This window comes from Lissotriton helveticus, chromosome 5_1 (genome assembly GCF_964261635.1).
Source record: "Lissotriton helveticus chromosome 5_1, aLisHel1.1, whole genome shotgun sequence".
In the NCBI taxonomy this organism is placed as follows: Eukaryota; Metazoa; Chordata; class Amphibia; order Caudata; family Salamandridae; genus Lissotriton; species Lissotriton helveticus.
In genome coordinates this window covers 1,334,558,325-1,334,581,937 of record NC_136065.1, presented here as the reverse complement: position 1 = coordinate 1,334,581,937, position 23,613 = coordinate 1,334,558,325, and the positions used below count along the sequence as shown (strand labels likewise).

At 43.9% G+C, this 23,613-nt stretch overlaps 1 protein-coding gene across 1 annotated transcript in view; it reads right to left on the bottom strand.

The window, feature by feature from the left end:
* Positions 1-23,613, bottom strand: part of TNNT2 (troponin T2, cardiac type) — a 136,117-nt gene that overhangs the window by 33,651 nt on the left and 78,853 nt on the right. Inside the window, exons 6-9 of the mRNA XM_078641246.1 lie at positions 23,434-23,463; positions 21,362-21,380; positions 18,584-18,644; positions 8,171-8,287 (exon numbers count right to left, since the gene is read on the bottom strand). Coding sequence (XP_078497372.1) covers positions 8,171-8,287; positions 18,584-18,644; positions 21,362-21,380; positions 23,434-23,463 — 227 coding nt within the window. The remainder of the gene's footprint in view (positions 1-8,170; positions 8,288-18,583; positions 18,645-21,361; positions 21,381-23,433; positions 23,464-23,613) is intronic.

The window sequence follows — 23,613 nt, the reverse complement described above, 5'->3', positions numbered from 1 at the left end:
AGAATTACGGGCCTGAGTGAACATTAATTCTGACAAAAATGGGGTGAGGTGGATTCTGACCTATAGCCGCAGCTGATCTTACCAACCTGTGCAGCACCAGCTGAACATATGGTTAGTTGGTTAGCCCTGCATTTTTGGCCCTTTCTTGGGTGCGTCTTCCAGGCTTGGGAAGGCTATGTGGGGAGATAACAATCTAGCCTACCCTGAGGCAGCTTGTTGGAAATCTAACAGGGGGCAGTCTGGTACAATCAGTTGTGTTAGTACAGACATCCGTGCTCAGGGTGTGGGGCTAGACACCCACCTAAACAATGTTGTGGGGAGATTCCAAGAGGTGAGGTATTTTAAGGGTTGGGCATCAAAATCAACTTTTACACAAGAGCACCTATTCCAGTTAAGGTGAAAGCATTTTTTGGGTGGTTGGGTCAATGTCTTGACAGATATGCTGCAAAGAGGTTTTTATAGTTTTGGTTTCAGACTGGGTTACCAAGGCCCTAAATATCAACATTGGGCAGATAATTTGAAATTGGACCTTCCTGAGGTTGTGAGAGAAAAATTGTGCAAAAACTTATGAAAGGGCAGAATTGCAGGCCCGTTTTTTGAATGACCGCTACCACATTTAATGATACGTCTGCTGGGGATGGTCCCTAAGAAAACGCCTGGGGAATAGGCTGATTCTTCACGTATTGTGGCTGGCAGGAACTTCTGTTGATGATTGTATTGCAGAGAAGGATGTGTCTGTGCAGTTTCCCATAGTGGATAATACCATCAAGTTGGTGAAGTGAGGTGTCCAGGGAGGGAAATTTGCCAAATGTGATGTGAAATCCATATCCCATATTTTGCCTGATCATCCCATTTATTTCCAGCTTTTGGGAATGCAGTTTGAAGGAGCAATATAGGTGGAAAGAGAGTTGCCTTTGGACTACGGTATTTCCTGTTCTCTGTTTGAATGCTTTAGTAATTTTGTGCAATGAGTGGCAATGAAGAAGGATTCAAAGGCGATGACTCATTATCTAGATCATTTTCTGTTTGTGGGAAAGAGTGGATCAGATTAATGTGTAAGAATGTTGCATATCTTTCAGGATGTTGCAAATAGGTTTGAAGTGCCCCCTTGCTCCAGAAAACACTGTGGGGCATAGCATGGGCTTGATATTCTCTGGCATTGAACTGAATACACAAAGGATGGAGGCTAGATTTCCAGCATATAAGGTGAAAGAGATCATTGCTTTAATAAAAGAGGTGAGTGAGGCTCTCAAAGAGGAATTGCAGTGCCTATTGGGTCACCTTAATTTTACATATAGGCTGTAAGACCAGTGAGAACTTTTTGTAGGAGGATTGGGTTACCATGTCAGGAGCAGTGCGACCGCACCACAAAGTAAGGGTCACATTGGCCTTAAGGGTGGATTTCAGAGTATAGTGGCATTTCCTAGATTGCTTTAATGGAATTGACATGTTTATTGTTACTTTAAAGCAAACACAATGAGATGATGGACAGAGCACTGAAACTTTATGTTGAATCCATCATCGTTCTTTAGCTCACTTAACACCCCAGTTCAGACCTAGCCATATGCAAATCAGTCTTGACCCTGTGTCTCATGGAAACAGTCCAGCCCGAACTGTCAAGCCAGATCTTTCCTAGACCGGAAACAAGCAACCAGGGACTGGTTTCGGGTACCACCCCTCTCAGCAGGGGAAAAAACCTTGGAGGACCGTTGCAGCATGTTCAGTTTAAGAAATAGTAGAGTTTTGGGGCATGCTTGGGTGAGGTGGATATAGCAAGTTTGGGCATGAAACGTGAAATGAAGAGGAAAGGAAGGAGTGTGGGAGTTCTTGGAGTGAATTTGGTATATTGGGAGGGAATTTTAAGAGAGGGGTTTAGGTTGTTTACTATGCATTAGTGAGTATTTTTTGTTGTTGTACATATTATTTGTTAATGGCGTTGATTTACTGCGGAGCTATCCTAATAAAGTGGCATTTCTCAGAATACACACTAGTCTATGACTGGTCTATGATAAATGTATATTTTTGTACAAAGGGAGACCCAGGGGGAGTCTAGGGCAGTAGGCTGATTGCCCCCTCCCTCCGGGGTGATTTGGGCAATTGGACTTTGCTGAACCCATGTTACGATAGTTCTATTAGGCCACGGAGGGCGAGGTTGTTAGCTACCATATATTAGGTGTGGGCTAAACGACCAGCCTTTTTTGCTGACCCTTAATACAGTGGGAAGTACAGAGTAGGTGTTTGCAGGTTTTTTTGTGGAATAAATACTGTTGATCCTCCCACCCGCCTTGTCCTATACAACCTTTTATAGGAGTCAGTGGATAGGATATTATTTGTTTTTTTTGGCACAAGGTGGATATGTTTAAAAGGATGGCTCATTTGCCCTATTAGGACAGGTGCAATCATGGTCTTTCCATAGGCAGTAGTTATGGGGATGGTGAGTCAGGAGCGGGCATACTCCCCCCTTGGTGGGGGAGCACAGAGCAGGGTCTGGGGAGACAACCTTGGGGACTGTTGGAACATGTTCAGCTTGAGAGGTTGAAGAGTTTTTGTGGGATGCTTGGGTGAGGTGGCTGCAGCAAGAGTGTGCCTCAGATGCGAAACAGAGGAAAGGGGCGTGCAAGTGTTCTTGGGGATACATTTGGCATATTGGGAGGGAACTTTAATGGAGGGGGTTAATTAGGTTGTTTCACTATGTATTAGTGAGGAATGTTACATGCATCATATGTTAATTAAGTTGATTTACTGTAGACCTCTCCTGATAAAGTGGCCTTTTTCACAACACACAGTGGTCAGTGTGTTATCTTGCACGATATACTTTGTAGTGACTTGGACCTGGTCAGGCGCTACCACAAAATAGCTGCCCCGTGAGTGCGCTCTGACCCTTCTGGTTTGGCTGTTCGAGGCCCTCCTCCACCTGCATGCGCCTGCCTGCGCCTCATCCCTGGTGGTCCAGTGGGATAGCATTCTGCTCTCTTCTGCTGTTCTGCCCTCTGTTGCTCTGCTGCTTCTGTCTTTTCTTTCTCTTTCCTCCTACTCTTTGTGCCATTTTTCTCTTCTTGCCTTTTTCTCAGTTTTTTGCCTCTTTGTCTTGTTCTACACTTTCCCATATTCCTGCTACTGCTGACCCCCGTGATTCCTCCATCCTTCTCCCTCCAGCACGCCATTTTTCCCGCTCCCTGCTTCCCGTCTCCCAGCTGACCAACCCTCCCCCTCACACTACTTAATGGCAGCCTCGTGCAGCTGGCATACCAAAGGTGCGCCAAAAGCAAGCCCACCTGTGCCCTTCCGCGACCTTACCGCGCCAGTGCCAGGGACCCTGGTCATCAGACCTGCCACTGCTATGATGCCATCCTCTATGATCTCAACCCCGTATGCAAAAAGTGCCAGCTTTTGACGCAGGCCAACACCCATGGCCCACTCTTCTGCCTTCACCCACCTCTGTACCTGGGCTCCTCACCTGAACTACCGACCCTCACTGCACCTAAGCCCCCTCAGGAAAGCCACTAGCAAACAACATGTCAAGAAAGCAAGCTGGTTCACCCCCGCGCTTCAAGAGTCCAGATGCACCTGTAGATGGCTCGAGAAGACAAGGAGGAACAGCAAAATGCAAGAAGTCCATGCCGACTTCAAAGCACTCACCACGGATGACACCATAATGACCACAAAAAGCATCCACTCCGGAGCACCTTCGGACCCCTGCCAACACTGCATATTCCACAGAGCCGCCACCGCCATTTCACCTGAGCTATGTTGAACCATCAACTTGTCCCTCAAAACAGCCACCTTCCCTGATGACTGGAAGTACAGCGAGTTCAACCCCTCCTGAAGAAACTCTCCGCGGACCCGCAGACCTCAAGAACTTCAGGTTCATCTCCTTGCTCCCCTTCCCAGCCAAAACCATCGAAAAAACAATTAACGCCCAGCTTGTCGACTTTATTGAAATCATCCACGTCCTGGACCTCTCCCAATCTGGGTTCCAGAAGGAATCATAGCTCCGACGTCGCCCTCCACACTGCCACCAACGACATCTGCGCCCTCCTCAACCATGGCGAAACTGCAACTCTCGTCCTATTGGACCTCTCGGCGGCCTTCAACATCGTCTCCTACAGCACCCTAGCCACAAGACTCCATGACGCTGGTATCTGAGACAAGGCTCTCAACTGGATCCGCTCCTTCCTCACCGGCAGAACAAAATGGGTTAGACTCCCACCGTACCTCTCAAAACCAACAGAGATCAGCTTTAGAGTACCCCAGGGTTCCCCCCTCAGCCCCACCCTCTTCAACTACTACATGGCCCACCTTTCAACTATCATCAGGAACCACGGGCTCAACATAGTCTCCTATACCGATGACACCCAGGTGATCCTCTTCCTCACCAAAGAACCCACTGTCACCAGGAACAACTTCCACGAAGGAATGAAAGCCGTCGCTGCTTAAATGAAGGACAGCTGCCTGAAGCTCAACTTAGGCAAGACAGAAGTCCTCATCTTGGGAGCCTCCCCCTCCATTTGGAATGACTCCTGGTGGCCCTCTGCTCTAGTACCCCTACCCCACGAACCTCGCACAAAATCTCTCACAGTAGACCACAAGATAAACACAGTCTCCTCGGCCTGCTTCAACACACTCCCCCTGCTCCGAAAGACCTTCAGATGGATCACCACTGAATCCAGGAAGACAGTCACCCATGCCCTTATCAGCAGCAGACTTGACTATGGCAATAAACTTTATGACGGCGTCACCCAGAAAATCCTCTGAAGACTCCAGAATTTCCAGAATGCCTAATCCTTAACACCCCCCATCGCAGCCACATCACTGAACACCCCTGCGATCTCCACTGGCTCCCAGTCGACAGAAGAGTAACCTTAAAAGTACTCGCCCACGCATATAAGGCCCTTCACACCCCGGACCCGCATAACTGAATCACAGCCTCACATTCCACATACCCAACAGACACCTCCGCTCCACCCAGCTTCCCTGGCTACCGTTGCATGAATCAGTGAGACCAGAACCGGACGAATGCCCTTTTCCTTCCTCACCTCCAAGACATGTAACACCCTGCCCATCCACCTCAGGAAATCACCCTCGCAGACGCAATTTAGGAAGGACCTCAAGACCTGGCTCTTCAGATTAACTCAGCACTTAGTCTGATCTGTTGTGACCCACCCTCCCCCCACACAGTGCCTTGAGACCCTCAAGGGTGAGTAGCAGCGCTTTACAAACCCTGATTGATTGACTTAGGGTTTGATTTATATATTGGCAGAGAGGGTACTCAATCACAAAGGCGATTGAGTAACCTCCCCACCAACATAATGGTCCACCCACTCAATTTAAATTTGAGCAGACCATAGTTTGATGATGGTGGAGGCTCCACCATTGTGAAACTCCTAAAACAGCCGGACAGAGTAAGGGCTGTCATGAGTTTGGTTGCATGTCCGCTCACTTAATTTAGATAGAGCCACTTTTTCAATGCTGGCAGTTAGGGACACCTAAAAATGCTCAGTGCCCCTTCGCCATCGGGAGGATTCCCTGAAGGTTAGGGAGGCATTGGTTTTTTTTTCAAAAAGAAAATCTCGTTTCTTTCTGAAGATAGAAAAAAATTGTACATTTGCCAGAGCTGTCCATCAAACGTACAATTCATTGGCAGAAACCGGCATGACGTCGGTTCTTGTCCATGCTTGACGTGTCCGCTAGGCCAGCGGACATTTCAAAATTTAGTGACCAGCACCTCTGTCATGGAGGCAGAGTAATTTACTCCGTCGCCCTGGCAGGGGACGGGCTTGTCTGCCAAATATTAAATCTCGCCAATAGTGATTCACAATTGCAGTCTCTAAGACGAAACCAGTTTCAGTAACCACATCATAGAGAGATCCTCATTTACATGGAATCAAACATAATTTCAGAATTTAACCCAGAAACGACTGCCTTTACCAATGGATTCGACCATCCCACTTTCCTCCTATTGCATCCTCTGTCATCAGGGGTTTCTGATGGTTTTTAAAGAAACCAACTATATCCTCTTGTCCAGCTCTGCGCCGGAAGACCATCCTTTAGATAATAATACCACAGAAGCAATACAAATATACTTTGGATGGCAATCCAACCAGAAGAACAATGTAGGTATGGTATTCAGTAGCAACTTTCCCGTTCTAACGTGCAGGTAAGCTGTTGCGTTCTTGCATCCATAGCACAATAGTGACCTCCTGTGACTAAATAGCAGATTGCATGCGCTCTCTAGAAGTCAGCTGGTGTCACTAACCTGTCATCACTGCACGACTGTGTCACCCCTCCCACAGCGGAAGTAGGCACTAGCAAATAGATAGGTTTTGAAGGATATGAACAGTAGTATCTGCCTGTGCTATTGTCCACTTTAGACTCCCTTCTGAGGCTCAGTATACCGCATCTGGATTCCTAACTCATTTTGCTGGCATTGCTCCACTAGTGTAATTCTCTCTGCCCCCAGGCTGAAAAAAACCTTCAGTGATTTCTTATTGTATTGTATTTTAATAGCATTTATATAGTGCTTACTACACCTGACGAGGCGGCGAAGCGATTTTTCGGTGAATAGCACGCTACTCCGGAACGCATAAAGGATTAGTGATGAATTATTATAGTGAAAATATAAAAAGTAATTTGAATGGGGGATATGTTAGTCAGTTATTTGTATTGAGAAGGATAGTGGAGGCATAGAAGAGGGGAAAATGGTTTGTATTTATATAGCGCTTGCTACCGTTGATGGGGTGTTAAAGCTCTTTTTTGGCGAGTAGCCTGATACTTCGGAATCCATATAGGATTAGTGGTGAACTTGTATAGTGAAAATATGAAAGTAATTCAAGTGGTGGGTAGGTTAGTCAGTTATTTGGATTGAGATGATAGAATGAAGGCAGGTCTGCTTCTGCTAATCAGCTATTGGATTCCCTAACGGGCCATGTGGACACACTACACATATTTTGCAAAGGCTGTTCCTGAGCAAAGGCAAACACGAAGGCCATCATTCCTGGCACTGAGGTACATTCTGATGTATGCACAAGCAGGAGCTCAGGCACAAATTGAATTCTGATCCCTGCAGTAATTAATGAATGAGGCAAACATTTGAACCCATAATTTTCCTATGGCACATTTCTTCCGGTAAAGCCTGGTGACATTTTCCAGATCAAATTAGTACAAAGATGAGAAACAACTTCTAATTGGTGTGAAATACATCAGCAGTAGATTTTATGCCTCATTCAAACCTGCATTACTCTGAATAGCTGGGACTTACTACACAAGGTAAATACCTACCTAACCCGGAATAGTATTTAGCAGGCGCAATAATTACCGCCCACTGTTTGCAGAACGCAGTTTGTGGATTATTTTTGGCAACATTACGTTACTGCAGGCCCTGTTGGACCCAGTCCATGCCAGGTTTGAACAACAGTACTACTGCGCATGTAGCCTTCTATTCCCCACCGTACATCTGGTGAAGCATATCAGCAGTGGCTCCTCCGCAATGGTGGAGGAGCTTCACCCCACTAAGCTCCGAGCCAGCAGCTAAAGAATAAAATGATATTTTATTATCATTTTGCTTTTTAGATGCTTTCTCAGCCATGTATATGTGGGGAGGGGTAGGGCCGGGCCATGGGAGGGAGAAGGAATGAAGTGCTATGTGCACTTCTTAGTGCTCATGTCTGATTGGCGGGCAGACTTAAGCCGGCCAACCAAACATGTACATTTAGGTTTCCCCATCCAGCTGTATTTTATAGCCAGGTGGAGAAAGGTCACAGACTCCCTGTGTTTGAGTAGAGCATCAAACCAGCCGGCTCAGGCCAATATGGGTGCTTATCTCATAGTATAAGAGTAGCATCTGGATTGGATGGGGAGTCTGTCCCAGGGACTACCGGAAGCAGCAGGAGACCTGAGGAGCACGCGGCGGCCGGCAGGACCAGGTGAGGTTTGTAACATTTCTTTATTCATTCAAAAACTGTCCCGCCCTACTCCCCCCGCCTCTGCTGCCACCACTGCTGCTGCTGCTGCTGCTGCTCTGCTGCACCCCGCCCCCACTGCATATTGGCATCAGCCGCGACTGGAGCCTGTTGCAGGCTCTGGCACACAGGATTTGTTATCTCATCTGAAAGCAGGAAGAGAGTGCAATTTCTTTATAAAAGTACTTATTTAAGGAAACATTATGTCTTACAATCCTATCTGTGAGCTCAATCAGTTCCTCCTCTTCCTTCTTGCGGTTTACAAAGTGCGCCTCGATCAGTGTCTGCAGCTCGTTCAGGTCTTTCTCCATGCGCTTACGGTGAATGTCCTACAGGGTAAAGACATGAGCAGAGGTTACAGTCAAGTATGAGTACAGTGCATATCTGTCCCTCAGTGACTCTGTCCCCTTCCCTCCATCGCACACACACACACACATCCAACTTAAGCTGGACAAACGTTCAATATAGAGCTCGGAATGTTCTCTGGCTCCAGCTTCTGGAACCGAAATGATGTGGTAGCTTCAAAGTCGGCCTCATCACAAGTTCATAACAACTCTTGAGATCAGCACTGGTTATTATCCTAATCTGTACCTTAATATGTATGCCATAACACTGAAGTATGTGACACAAGAGAACAGACAACACTTAAGGGTCATTTATGAGTTCAGGAAGTTGCACAACAGGAGAATTGTTTACATTATCTTACATGCCTTTGTGAATCGGACCCGAAACGTTCAACTTCTTTTTAATAAAAGTGAAAAGAGGGGCAAGGTCCCTTCTATTTCTAAATGTATGTGTATATTCCCTGAGCATTAATCAATTCCACCAAAATCAGATATCACAAAAAGATGCAATGGTCATTGGCAGGAAGCCTAATTCAGGCACAAAGAAGCATTCAGAATTAGAGATAGGAAATATTTTTGCCCTGATGAATGCCCCTGACTGGCATTAGCACTAGAGAGGGCAGAAGCATGTCAGCCAAAAGTGCATCCACTCTCCACCTATCTCAGATTTAACGTCCCTGGAGTGCCCTCTAATAAAAGGATAGACTTGGGTTTTTATTTACTTTAACTGACCTGAGTCTCCTGGTTATCTAGTATCTATAATATTTATAATATCAAGCACTCTATTGCATTGAGGTAGAAACGACACTGTTAGTAACATATACCACTGTGGGATGAGGTTGCCAAGGATGAAGCATTCCACAAATGTGGTTGAGGCTCCCTCATCAATATAACTGGCATGTCCTCTATATATTAAGTCATTAAATAAGGTTTGATCTGAATTCGGAATACTTTCAATGTCCATCACATCTTTTTGTGATATCTTATCCCCTGATTATTTCCATTTCATTCTAATTTACATGTTTTGAGCCTGTTCACAAGGGCATGCAATACATGAGTACCAGAGGAGTACTACTTTACCTAATCTAAAATTCCTTTTTGAATAGGTCCCAATAACTCCACTTAATAGAGTTCATTAGAACAGTGAGGCTACTTACAACCAGAAGTCTGGCTTCCGGATAAGGAATCATGCTGGCAGTCCTGATTTAACTGTTGGTTGTGGCTGCCAAAATTCACTGGTCTTTTAATCAGTTCCAATATTTTGTGTTTTGTGCTTTTGTATCACATGGGTGTGATGTGATTTTTCAAATATGCTGGCCAGTTGACAGTATGCTGAAGAAGCATTTAGTTGGCAATGTAGCACCTGCTAAGTGAATAAATGTAGACATAGCCCAATTTCTCCCCCCTGCCATTCATTTATCATGTTTAAAACATTCTATCAAATCGATCTCTGTATGTCAATTTAGCCTTCCCTTATATTTTGAGACTTCTAGTTTGAGGTTTATTAATACTGCGTATGAAATTAACAAGATTTTAAACCTTAATGCATCAAAAGGCAAAGTCCAATATTTGGTTTTGGCACCCACATTCAGTCCGGCCCTGTTTCTGAACGCATTTTTGTCTGCTTTTAGGACTCTGCACACTTTACCACGACTAACCAGTATTAAAGTGCTTGTGCTCTATTCATTAGACATGGAGAAAATGGCTTACACCTAATTGGCACATTTAATGTACATAAAAGACCCCAGTTAAGTGGTACTACATGTAGCCAGGGCCTAGAAATTAATTACTACTACTAGTGGGCCTGCAGCACTGATTATGCCACCTATTTAGCCATTGTATACATGTCTTAGGCCTGCCAATGCAGTCTGTGTGTGCAGTTTTAAACTGCCACTTTGACCTGGCAAAATAAATCTTTTGCCTGCCCTAAACCTTCCTTTTTAATACATATAACTCGTCCTTAAGGTAGGCCCTAAACAGCCCACAGAGCAGGGTGCTGTGTATTTAAAAAGTTGAACATGTACTTTTAACTTTTACATGTTCTGGTTGTGAAACACCTTTACAATTCATTTTTCACCACTGCAAGGCCTACCTCTCCCATAGAATAACATTCAGTTAACTTATTACATTTTGTAAGTGACAACTTTTAATTGGAAGCAGGTGGGAATGTCGAGTTTGGTATCTAAAGAATTGTATTTAAAGTCCTCTTTAATGGTAAAGTCAGATTTTAAGTTAACATTTTGAAAATGCCACTTTGAGAAAGTTGGCATTTTCTTACCTCAACCATTTGATGCCTGCAGCGTGTTCTGGGTCACATGACTGAGTGTGGTTGGCAGTTGATTTTGTTTATTCCTCCCAGACAGTCTTACAATAGAGGGATTAGTTGTGCCTAAATGGGACATTAACTGGCAGGATGGTGGGGTGGGGGGCAGAGCTGGGCATATCCACTTACAACTGAATGGACTTTGCCCTGACTTCACATAAAGGACTTGTAACACTGCATTGTTCATGCAACCAGCTTGGAGACAGGGGAGGAGAGGCAGAAAACTTCAAGAACTTCGAAGGGAAACCTCCCGGACCTTCTCCTACTTCAAAGTGGGCACCAGATATAAATATTGGACCCTGATACCCAACTCTTCAATACACTCCTGAACCAGTGGATGCTACAGAAGAAGGTCTGCTGTTTTGCATTGCTGCCAGAAGGATTACCCCTCTGCTGCCCTGCTACTCTGCTGCTTTGTTGCCTGCTGCCCTACTTGCTGAGAAGGAAAATTGGACCTGCACCCTTTATCTCAGGCTGAAGTGACTCCAAGGGGCAGCTGACTTTCCTCCTGTTTTGAGCTACAGTGACATAACAAGCTCCAGAGGTGCCCTGCAACTGCTGACCTGCTGCCTTGACCTGCAACTGGACCTACCTGAGCCCTACTGCCTTCTGCTGGAGCGAATTCCTGGCCTCAAAAGGTGCCCCACAGGTCATGGACACTTAGTGTGGCATCAGTTGAACTCCTCGCCAAAGAAAAGGAGAAGTCCTGAAGTTTGGGCTCTTTGAAAATAGGAAAGGTCAATTTGCACCAAGATCTTGCCACCTGCACCACCAGACAATAGGAAGCTCTGGTGAACCTGACTCCCCGCACCACAGCGACCACCAGCAATGCCGGGAAAAGCAAGAACTGTACTTCATGCTACAGCATTGGCAGCTCTGCAGTGACTCCAATGCAAAGCTTCAGCAATAACTGTCCTTGATGCCTAACAGGGTTTTTCATGCTATAACAATGACCATCCGCAACGCCTAGCTTGCTCTGCGCATTACATCGATGACAATCCATTACACTCTCACTGCTCCTTGCTGCCCCTTTCACCTTTCACCTTGAATGAAACACGGTAACTCTTTCAGCTGGACTAATCTGCCTCCTGTATACGGCCTGTGCTCCATCGCAGTTGGTCTCAACTTGTAACTTTTACCCAGTCTCTCATGACCAGATAACTGCGAGCAGCGCTTCGGGTTTTTAAGTCTGAAAACTTTGAAATTGTACATCTCGGGTTCTTCTGATTGGATTTTTGTTCTTTTGGAGTCAAATAATGTATTACCTGTTACTCTATTTTACTAAATGGATGTGGTATTTGTCTTGTGTTGTATTTTCTCTTTATTAAGGTTTGAAGTGCTGCATAAATACTTTACACATTGCCTCTAAGTTAATCCTGACTGCTCTTGTGCCAAGCTACCAGAGGGTTGAGCACAGGTTAATTTGGGTTTGATTGAGTCTCACCCTGAAAGAGATTGTCATTGCTGCTTGAGTAGGTCCCCCCGCAACCAGTAACCCCATTTCCAACAAGGCCTATCCCAATGAATGAGTTAGTCAGGCTTCAATGCTGTCTCGGTTAGCTTCTGAACATTTGGATTTCTTGAACACGGACTCCTGCAAACCATCGAAACAGCCTTATTGGGTTGCTCGAAAAAGAATGAGAGTAAGGAAATCCACCACTAATATTGTCATTGAAGCAGTAGTCCTTACAGGCAACTGGAGTGGTAGTGATGTTGAATAAAACTTGGGAATACAACCTGCAGGATCTACCAACAACAGTGTATAAAATCCATTAGTCTGCAGTAACTGATACCTCTACTTCCTTGTACTGGGTCTGTGGTGGTAATGGGCAATCATGAAAGACTGTGCCCTTCAGAGCAGGCTTATATGCCTTTAATACTAAATGTGTAACTGTACATACTGTAAAATCACCGCCCCCATTCTATTCTCTCCCTCCTGCCTTCCTTGCTTATCCATCTGGGGGAAACCCCACATCAAGTCATAAGTTGGGATCTAGCTTAACCAATTTAAAGAAATTTACTTGGCACACCTGTGTGGACCTCTGGATGCTTCCTGGCCATCTGCAACTCGCTACTGCCCTCCTCCACTGAGATGAAATCAGTCCTGAAGAAGATCTACCAAGGTACTAGCTGCTTAAATTTAAGCCAGTCTGGCACACTGTCTCAGAACAACAACAAGCAGCGAAATGAAACTCAAAGAGTAAATATGCAAATGACATTGCAAACTCCTCAACAATCTCACCAATAAAGTGCACAGACATTCACCCTAGTGTGGTGATTCTACCTGGTGAGCATGCCCTCTGCACTACCCTTGACAATGGTTACAATTTCTAGACGATATGTCTACAATGCATGCTTTAGATCGCATGCCATTACAACGCAAACCATTACTTCACAAGTCCTTACAACGACTTGCTGTAGGGGGTGTGCTGGACTTAGGAATAGTGTAATTTACCATTCCTACTCCAGTTTGTGCAACAGCAGGGACGATGTTGGATTGTAGTTCCAACAACTTTGGCCCCCAATAGCAAGTCGCTGTAACCACTTGCGATGTAATGGTTCACGTTGTAACAACGCGGTCGTTGTAACGACCACGTTGTAATGGCATGCGATCTAAAGCATGCATTGTAAACCTATCTCCGCAATTTCTAGCCTACAACAGCAAGTAGATACACATACAGCATCTCTAGCCTGGGAACTGGTTCCAGAAGAAGTGAGAGGTGTGTCTGGGCAGCACTAGTGCTCCACTTGTCTCTGTTGAGCTGCGCAACGGCAACTGCTAGTGCTGGCAACCCGTGCCCCTGATACAGCGCTTCTGGACTGGAATGTGAAGCTTGATGATGACTTCAGTAGTTCTATACTATAATATAAATTCCTTGTTGGGTTTGTAACAAGCCCTAACTCACTTTCACCTATGGTACTGTGGTTACAATGATCTTTTGTTTGAGAAGTACTCAGAAAGCTTTGAAAGTGCTCCATGATGACGGTAGAAAATGAACATGTGATCCCAGTAGCCAACAGTGAATTACAAGGAGAGCGAAGAACCCTGGAAAATCAAAAGATTTTCACAACAACTAGTCGGAACTGGGATCTTTGTTTTTTTTACTTTGTTAATCTCACTTTATCCATACTTGATTTACGCCTTTCAAAAATGGCAAAAGACATCTAAAATCTTGTGGGTGGATCAAGAGCATATAATTCGTGTTATCCATCAAACTCTAATGCCTGTAACATTGAAGTACCGCACATCCATTGCGCATCGTTAGACTTCCAGGTTTTGTGAAATTCCAGCACTTTGATTTGCTACAATACCTTAGCATAATATTATCCTATTATAGCTAGTAAGATTTGCTCTGCAAACTAGGCCATGGACCAATCAAAGAACTGCAGATCAGAGGCCTAACCTTTAAGCTATTTTCTTAAATGGCCGTTAAATTGTTAGGGCTAAGGACTATAGACATTCACTGTTGATCTTTAGTTTTAATGAATTATAACTCCCAGTGTTTATATTACTAACATTTACTCTAAATTCATATTTATTATGTAATAGTCCATATTATTAAATCTTTCACAATAAACTTGTGTTGGGCCTTACCCGTGCAACCAGTCTACAAAAGACTGCCAGTGAAATTTTGGAGTCCCAACCCTCCATTGCAGGCTAGGTATCCAGCTACCTGGTGAATAGATAGGACTATGTGTAAGGGTTTGGGTAAATGCCTGTGTCAGAAATTTGGGGGCATATTATCAAGAACTGTGATAAAATTATCGCCGCTTTAGCGGCAGGAAACTGCCGCTAAAACGGCGATAATGGGCTTGATAATATGTCCTTGTGAATTCCCATAGCAGCCCAGGTTCTGGTGTTAACCTGGGCTGCTATGGGAATTCACAAGGGCATATTATCAAGCCCATTATCGCAGTTTTAGCAGCAGTTAATTTTATCACAGTTTATGATAATATGCCCCTAGGTTTTTATTTTGGAAGGGAGTATCCACGCCAACAATCTGGTAATGCTAAAACACTATTCTTAGAGAATAGGAGCCCAGTCCCTGGCAGTTATGGCACAAGAAGCAGGCAATTCCCTAAGAGAAATGTGTGATTATTTCAAGCACTGCCAGCATTGTTAAGCTCGAAGGGTTCGGCTAAATGCCTGAGCCAGAAATTGGGTTTTTAATTTGGAAGGGGGTATCCACGCCAACAAACGGAAAACATAATTAGTAAAAATACAACAAAACAATACAAATTGGATAAGGTGAACCAGAGAAATGAATTTAAAGTTTTAAGATGAAGAGCCCTTAAAAAATGTAAAGCACAAATATTGGTAAAGCACCAATATAAGTATCAGTTTATGTTTACCAGAACGTTAGAATGAATTCAGGCTGATCACGAAGGAGCAGAGATTAGGTACCAGTCCAAGCTTTTAAACTTAGACTGAGGTTATTTTTCGGAGCACAAGTTTTTCCAGCGTAGCAAGAACCAAATCTAAAGGAATGAGGGTTGAATATGCTGTAAAACTCTAGCTGAAGCCATTGGTATATAGTGCAAAAATATTAGAGCAAGATAAAGCTGCAGAGGTCACTTCGCCGCTGGGATAGATGTGTCATTTTGCTCTGGGATAGGTTTGTCATTTTGCTGTGGTCCAAGGATTTACCTTTGGAGAATCCACAAAACCAGATACAACTGAACCAATTTTCAGAGTGGCAAAAAGCTCAGAGTGGTACGAACCTGTATTTTTTTACATACAATAGCATGCCCTCTCTGGAGAAGCCTCACCACCTTGTCCCTGTCCTTGGGTGGTGGGAAAAATTATTAAGGCCCTCATTTATATCTTGGAAGTAAGGATACTCCATTACAATCGTGAAATGAGAGGGATGTATGACGTTACAACGCATGCTTTTACCACGCATGCTGTTACAACGCAGTTTTTACAACGCAAACCTTTACAACGCACAGCGTTTGGGGTGCTGGATAGTGAATAGTTTAATTTACTATTCCAACTCCAGTCCCTGTGGACACTAGGGAAGGTGTTGGATAGTAAATTAAATCTATTCCCTATCCTAGAGTGCCCCCCAGCGTAATGCGTTGTAATGGTTTTCGTTGTAAAACCTGCATTGTAAAAGCACTGCTTTGTAAAAGTTTTGTTGTAAAGGATGTTTCCCAATGAGAGCCTTAGTGCCAATATGATGGTTCGCCCACCCGAGTTAAATGTGGGAGGACTATTGGTGTAACCACATGGGAAATGACTCGATCTCTGCAGTGGCTACACCTCTCTGGCGGCTCGACAGAGTAAGGGCTATCAGAGTTTGACCTCTGTGTCGGTCCACTGCAAACATACAGGTCAGTGTTCACTGCCGGTCATTGACAGAAAAACTCTGGCGGTAAGTGGCAGTGAAAACTGTGTAATGCCCCCTCAGCATTGGAAATGGCTCCCATGGCATTTTGTTTATTTTCAAAAAGAAAATACCACTTCAGGATTTTGATCATGGAAAAAAAATAAGTTTGACAGAAGGTTTAGTCATTTAGACAGAGCCATGCATCAAAGAATTGACGGGAACTGCCATGATGGCGGCTGCCAGTGCTTTAGAAATGACCACCTGATTGGTGATAATTTCTAAATTTAGGACATTCCGATTAAACGTTAAAGTTATTTTTCCTCTAAAGTCCATATCTCCATTGCTCTGCTGTATAGCTTGATGCAATAACAGAAAATTCACAGAGAGGCAACCAACTACTGTTCAGGTGGCATGCTTTATGAAGTTCAGGGTTTTATTTTACATGTTTTAAGCCACATGTTTAACTACTTAGGACATGCCTCTTGGAAATGATTCCTAGTTCCGTAGTTTGGACCATGTCACTTATAGAGAACCTATCTTTTTCATTCCACTTAATGCCCTAACTAGGGGTTAATCATTTAGCATGCTGTGGGTGTACAGCGGTGTTGCGAAGTGAGGGATACTCCTGGAATTTGCACTCAAGATCAGTCGTACTTGCAAGAGAATGATTTTTAAAGAGATGGTGAAATTATGTCCCACCATTGCTAGGAATATTGGGGCATATTTACAATGGAATGGCGGAGCGTGGCGTTAAGCTAAAATTGCCAACACTGGGCTCCGCCATTCTGAAAATGCAGGGATGCGCCCTATTTACAATGATATGGTGCACCCCGGGCTTTTCTCTGGTGCTAAATTCAGCTGCCTAGTGCCAATGCAGGCACTCTCGAACCATAGTGCAAGGGAGCCTGTGTTGAGAGAATGTTTGTTTATGTGCAGGAAGATGTCTCTTCCTGCACATAAACAATCACTAATGGTGATTTACAACTCCAATGTGTGTTGCATTTTACAGCACACATAGAAGTTGCAAATCGTAATTTTTCTAATCATTGTTTATGTGCAGGAAGGGACACCTTCCTGCACATAAACAATCATTTATGGCGATTTGCTATTTCTATATGTGCTGCACAATGCAACACACATAGAAACAGCAAAAACAAAGAGAAATTAATAATTTCTCGTTGTTTTGCCATGTTAAGACCAGGTTATTTTTGGTCTTAACTTTAGTGCTGCCCCATATTTATGCCACCCTTGAAACTAGGGGGCAGCATCAAAAGCAATGCCCATTGCCCACCCCTTTCATTCTAAGCATACAGTGAAAGAGGGCCTTATTTACAAGGCACATTAAGTGACTTAATGCCGCCTTGTAAATAAGACAAAGGGTTTATCGCCACAGGAACGTCACAAAAAGTGACGTTCCTGTGGCGATAAGTCCTTGTAAATATGATCCTTAGTTCTTCAATTTCCTTTGTGTCTTAAAGAACTTTTGGTCTCAAACATCTACCAAATACTTAGGTACCTTCCCCTCTGCAGAATTTGGTGAGTGGTTTCTGAGGCCCCTTTAATGCACAGAAATATACAGGCTATAGGTGGAAGGACGGGTGACCAGAAGGCTGAAGGCTTGGGTCCCCCTGCAACAGAGGGGCTCCAGTTATTAAGCCCCAACTGAGTGTCTTCCCCCAGAATCTCAATATATTCTCTCGCCCTCTGTCACCCTATTCCATGATTATGTCTTGTAACTCAGAAGCATTTGGCACCACTTCTTTCATGCTTGTCATACTTAAGGGAATACCAGGGATCGAATGAGAAGTCATTTCACTGCATCACTACCTTTGCAAGGGCACTAAGGCTTTATATATACTGTTGGGGGCAATGTCTTTGTCAATCTGCATGCTTGCTGCGGCTGCTGGTAGCATATCACTGTTCTTTACTGACTTCTTTTCTGGGGCACCAATACTACTTTCTTAGAGGTGGGAGTAATGTGAGTGTCCCTAGGGATCCGCGGATCCAACTTTCTTTGGTTTTCTTGCCTCTATCACAGTAGTAGCTTCTGCAAGAGCCGAGGAAAGATGCACAGGTACATGGATGAATAGGAGGTGCACTTGATTGTCACAACATCTAGTGTTGCTACATTACAGCAGCCCCCAGTAGCACATGCAACATATTGATTTAGAGCAACTGAACTGATGAGGTAGAGGGTACGTCTTCAAGGTGTAGACTTTATTTTGTGTGTTGTCTTATTAGTTTTTTTTGTTTGTTTACCTCTATTCTTGCCTAAAAGTTGTGTCCCCCTTCATTGACCATTTATTCTGATTGTCTTCTTCCTAGGTGTGTCACTCGCCTCCATCTCCAAGCGCAGGGAAAGAACACATAGCCTTGTTGGGCTACGAGCAGCATTTTATCAAAAACTGCTTAAAAAGTGCTCCAGTTTGAAGGCTGAAAATCGTTTACTTCAAACTTGCGCATTTGAAACTGGTCCTCATTTGATGTAACTCAAGGGGCTAAAAGTTTGTCATGATGGAGAGGAATCTGGAGAACTAGACTAGCACTTGCTCTTTTTTTAATGGTTCTGAGGTCCTACATTTTGAAAGTAGAAGTAACCGTAACTATGACTTGAGCCACAAAACTTACATCAAAGTCCACTTTTTCACCATCTGGGATTTTGAGGGGCACCAGGTTTGGCATAAACAACCTGCAGCAGGAAAGAAACAGACAATTTATTTGGCAAAGTTTACACGAGCACTCAGGAGTGTGTCACGAATGCATGAGGTAGGGTTCCTAAATAGTTTTCTACTTGCATCATCTGCCTGGTCATGTTGGAGGCCTCGATTAATTCAAGGCTGTCATGTTATTAGCATGCAGTACATATATGGTTTAACCTAAATCATATAAATGTAACATTACTACTGATTTCATTTTTCCTTAAAAAAAACTATATTTTAAAGAGCAAAATTAATTGTCTGGTGTTGATCCTTGAGTTTAGTTAAATAATGCCTAAATATTTGAGGGCCTGGAAGACTAAGGATCATTCCACAAGAACACACAATGGGTGCAACCTTTTTCTATTTTGCCTGTCCTGGCTGTTGTCTGCCTCCTTCCCTCTGTTTTTTTCAATCCTTCTCTCAATTCTCTGCCCAAATACCTGATTTTTTCCCTGCCTTTTCCACAACTCATGCCGGGTCATTTGTAATGCCCAAACATGACATTTTTGCTTGCTTGGTCTCGAATCCCCCTTCTCTCTCACACTGGAACCTCTCCCTCAAAGTCCACCATCCTCCCTTTTTTCTAACCAGTCATCCTCGCACTCTCTGTCTGCGGGTGCCCCTTGCGTATGGCAATCTTTGGTTCATCTCGTTCTCTTCTCTACCATCTCTCTCCTCTCCAGTGCCATTCCTTGTGATAGTTGTCTTTTCTCTCTCACATGCGCTTCTTTCTGTCTCTGCTATAGTTCGCCCAATTGTCTATTCCACCATATCTGTCATATCCTCCTGACCTTCTCAACTGCTGGGGCACCACCACCACTGATGCTACTGGACACTGCTCTCCATTACCACCCTTGTCCCGCTTAACCCTATCGGTCTCTAACTGACTCTCATCCTCTGTGGATGACCAATCCAAATCCTCAATACCTTCCACATTGACCTCTGTGCAGCTCCTCGACTGACCTATAACAGAGCTGTTCCACTGTTTCAGTCTCACACACACTGCTAATGGCTTGGCCAATGCCTTCCTTCAATTGTCATGCCCACTCCTACTTCTAATTTCCTCTCTTCTCCTTGTATTTCCTTTGTGCATCTTCTTAAGGTGAGGGATGTTCTGATAACCTGCATTCTCTCTGTGCTGCTTCATACCTCGCCGCTGTTCCCACCACATTGGGAACATACACTTCTATAACCTCACTCTTTCAAATGGGAATCCTGGATGCAAGAGATGATGCTTCCTTTGTGATGGGCCCACCTTATTATCAACTCGCTCCCTCCAGCTCCTTGGCCTACTGCCACCACAATACTCCACTCACCGCCTGCTCTTCGACCCCTTTCGTATCATAACCACCTCTGCGTAGCCTGATTGCTTCATGTCCCTACATTCTATGCAATCATTTTTCACCGCTCCACAGTGTTTAGTCAGCACTGCAAAATCGTGTGACTGGAGGCCCTCTCTGTAAACGCCTAAGTAGCGGTGGGTACCCGTTACGAGACTCTAGCCCTTTGTTTCCAGGTCCCGGCCTGCTTTCTTCACTACCTGCTTTGCACAAATCTCCCCTGCTCTTCTTCATGGCTTCCTGCAACCTCCTCAGAAATGGTCCCAAACATCATGCCCCACTGTCTCCACGGGACCCGCCTGTTTCCACAGGCCAGAAATAACCACTGAGACCACTCTTTTTGGTCTACTTCCTTTAGTTGGTGTGCAAGTTCTTCTCTACTGTCGGCAGAAGCCTAACAGCTGCCCTTAGTAAGGCTATGGTGGCCTCCATTTCTGCAGTGGGTGGAGCATTGCTTGCAGCTACTCTCTCTATTTTGTACATGCTGAGGGACTGAATAATCCCTGGTGAACATGCGCATTTTGGGGGTGCTGAGATGGTGAAGCTGCTTTTGATGTTGCATGCCTTTATATCTGCATTCTGCCTTCCCAATGCCCTAGCAGGGTGAGGGTGTTCTGCCCCACCGCGTGGGGCCCAACTTCACCAGCGTGTCTCACCACATGCACAAGCAGGAAGTAGAAGGGCGTGGGCAGGAAGATTGCTGCGAATGCAAAAGAGAAAAGGTGTGTTCGGCACCTGCTACTGTAATTAAAAGGCTGTCAAAATATGCTGTGCTTGTGTGTGTACAGCTAAAGCTGATAATTAATAGGTAGACGATGCTGCTGTATGCAAGAAGCTACATTTTGACCAGGGATTCCACTGTATCTTTATTTACAATTGTCACAAACTACAACGCCACACCATACATTCAATCACTAATCAGCAATAACTATCCAGTTATTCTGTCATTCATTCAATCACCCTCTCCACACATCACCATTCATATCTCAAGCCACCCGTTCATGCATAGATCCGTTTGCACAGGTCATCTGTCAGTCCATCTACCTTTACTTCCATCTGTCCTACCTTCCCTCTTTCCATCCGCCCCTCCATTTCCTTTTAAATATTCAGTCAACCGCTAAACATAGGTATTTACAGTACCCTATTTTCTCTCGCTCTCTCTTTATATATCTTTCTCTCTGCACCTCTTTCTTTCGATTTTACTTTCACTCTTTTTCTTTTTCTTATTTTTGTCTGTCTCACTGTCATTCTCGCTTTCTTTCTCTATTCCCCTCTTTCTCGCTCTTCCTTGCCTAGAACATACACACTACTCAATTTAATCGCGATAAATTCAATCACAAGTCAATTACACATGTTATGTTACCTACTTTGGTTTGGGTTTTGACTCTTCGTTGGTCCATGTAATGCAAAGAAAATAAAATAAAATATGCAATTAAAAGCAGAGCTAGTGTTTAAATCTTCCACCTCCCGCCCTGCACACACACCACACTGCAATGATAGAAAAATAATCTGATATGCAGTTTAATGTCATTTCACTCAGTTCCCTTATTAGCTGGGAGTCTTTGGGATCCACCTTTGTATTCTTTCAATACTAAACAGAGCATTTCCTGGAATAGGCTCCCGAGAATTCGTATAGCCCTCATTTACCAAAATTTCCTCCAATAGACATAGATAATCTGCTATTTTAAATGACTTTATGCACAAAACTGGAGATCCCATTTTCTATCTTGATGCCAGTAAAACTACACATAACCTGGGCAGCATTCTTAAGGGCCTATTCACCAGTGGATTCATTTTAAAATATTAATTATGTTTTATTTATTTATCTTTTTTAACATTTAATTCAATGTATGTTTTTTTGGGATAAATTGATATAAATTAAACCTTCTTAACGTTAGTTCAATGGGGTGTTATTATAAGTGCCTGCCTCCATTAATTTCTTATGGAAGGGTGTTACAGTACCAGTGGTTGGCCTTGTGTGGTGCTGGACTTACTCCAGTCTGAGCTAGAGTATATTTACTACGGTTTTCGGTCCTTTTTGTCTGCAGTAACTTTAGAAGTGCAGTTTACAAATAGAAGTGTGCCTACACTTTTGTGGGTGGGTTGATGTCCATCTGTATACCCCTTCCTAAAACTCCCTTAACCTCGCCTTACTTCTCCCCAAACCACCATTTATAGTAAGTATTGCTAATTTTTCAGCACTCCCCTGTCCAACCCACAATTTTTGCAAAAGTGTTGTGTATGTGTGCCAAGATCTCTGTAGCTGGGTGGCAATCTCTGCTCAAAAAAGATAAGGGAAGCGGAGAAAGAGACCTCCGCACGTAGGTTAGTGAATATAATTTTTTTTATAATTTCTTTGTGTGTTGAGTAGTACTATTTTAGTACTACTCAACATACTCAACTACTCAAAATACCACAAAATGTTGTTTGTAAATAGTACATGTTTGTATATAGGCTTGTCATTGTCTGCGGCGTATCTGAAGACCCCCTGTAGATCATTAGACTGCAGTGGATGGCTAGAAATTCTCAAGACGCCAGCCCCATTCTCTATATATGTTAAACTCCACTATTGTGCAGCACACAACAATATGTCTAGTCTGAATCAGGTGCTCTCAAAGATTTTTGCCTAAGGTTCAAAAAATATTTGTGCCAAATATGTGTTTCTAAGGCCCTGATCAATAGTTGTAGAATATAACTGAGAGCCAAAGTTTCTGGGTGGAATTTCACCACCTGCAAATCCACCTATTTCCAGGCCAATAATTATCGGGTGCACATTTTCTGTGCCTGGAGAATTCCAGGACTGCAGACATCATACCATTTTAAATACTGCATGTGCTGTGGACAGCAATACAGCTGGACCCCCACCAAACACCTGCACGGTCTGAGCAGACTTCTCCTGGACAGGATGTAACCTGCTCCTTTCCGACAACAACCCTCAACCCCCCTCCCCACCCTCGCATTCCAACAATCTACTCCCTACTGTTCGTCCTGCAGAATGTTTCCATTTGCTCTGAGCAGACTGAAAAGGTCAGTGGTTTATGCCCCAGGATCAAGAAACACGCCAGGGAAATGGATTCACTATCTTCAGGTCCATATGTTTAGTCCTGATTCCAGGGTGAAATTACGTAATCACCTGGTTTTTGGTGCACGGATATGTGCCTAAATCAGGGCTTCAGGTGCCCTGTATATCTGCGCCAAAAATCGGCACACTCATAATGAGGGCCATAGTTTAAAATAATTTTGTTTGAATTTCCATCAGATTATGTATTAGTTTGACAGTGTCGATTAGATTAATTTAAATCATAGTTTCCAATCAATGGTGCACAGACTGAGGTTTGAATTTCAGCAGGGCTTTGTTGTTTCAGGGGCAGATGACAAAAAGGTATGGCTGCTTGAGTATATTTTGAATTTAACGATTGTGACGATGTAGGAAAATTACCTCCCCCATGTTCCTGTTCTCCATCGCCACCTGATGGATACAAACATCATTGCAGTGTTAAGGCAGATTTAGGAACATGCGAACCGTAGCATAATCACATTTCTTTTTAACAGTTCTCAGGAAAGAAAGAGTTCAAAAACTAATTGACAGAATGACTGAATGTCTAAAAAGCAAGTTTTA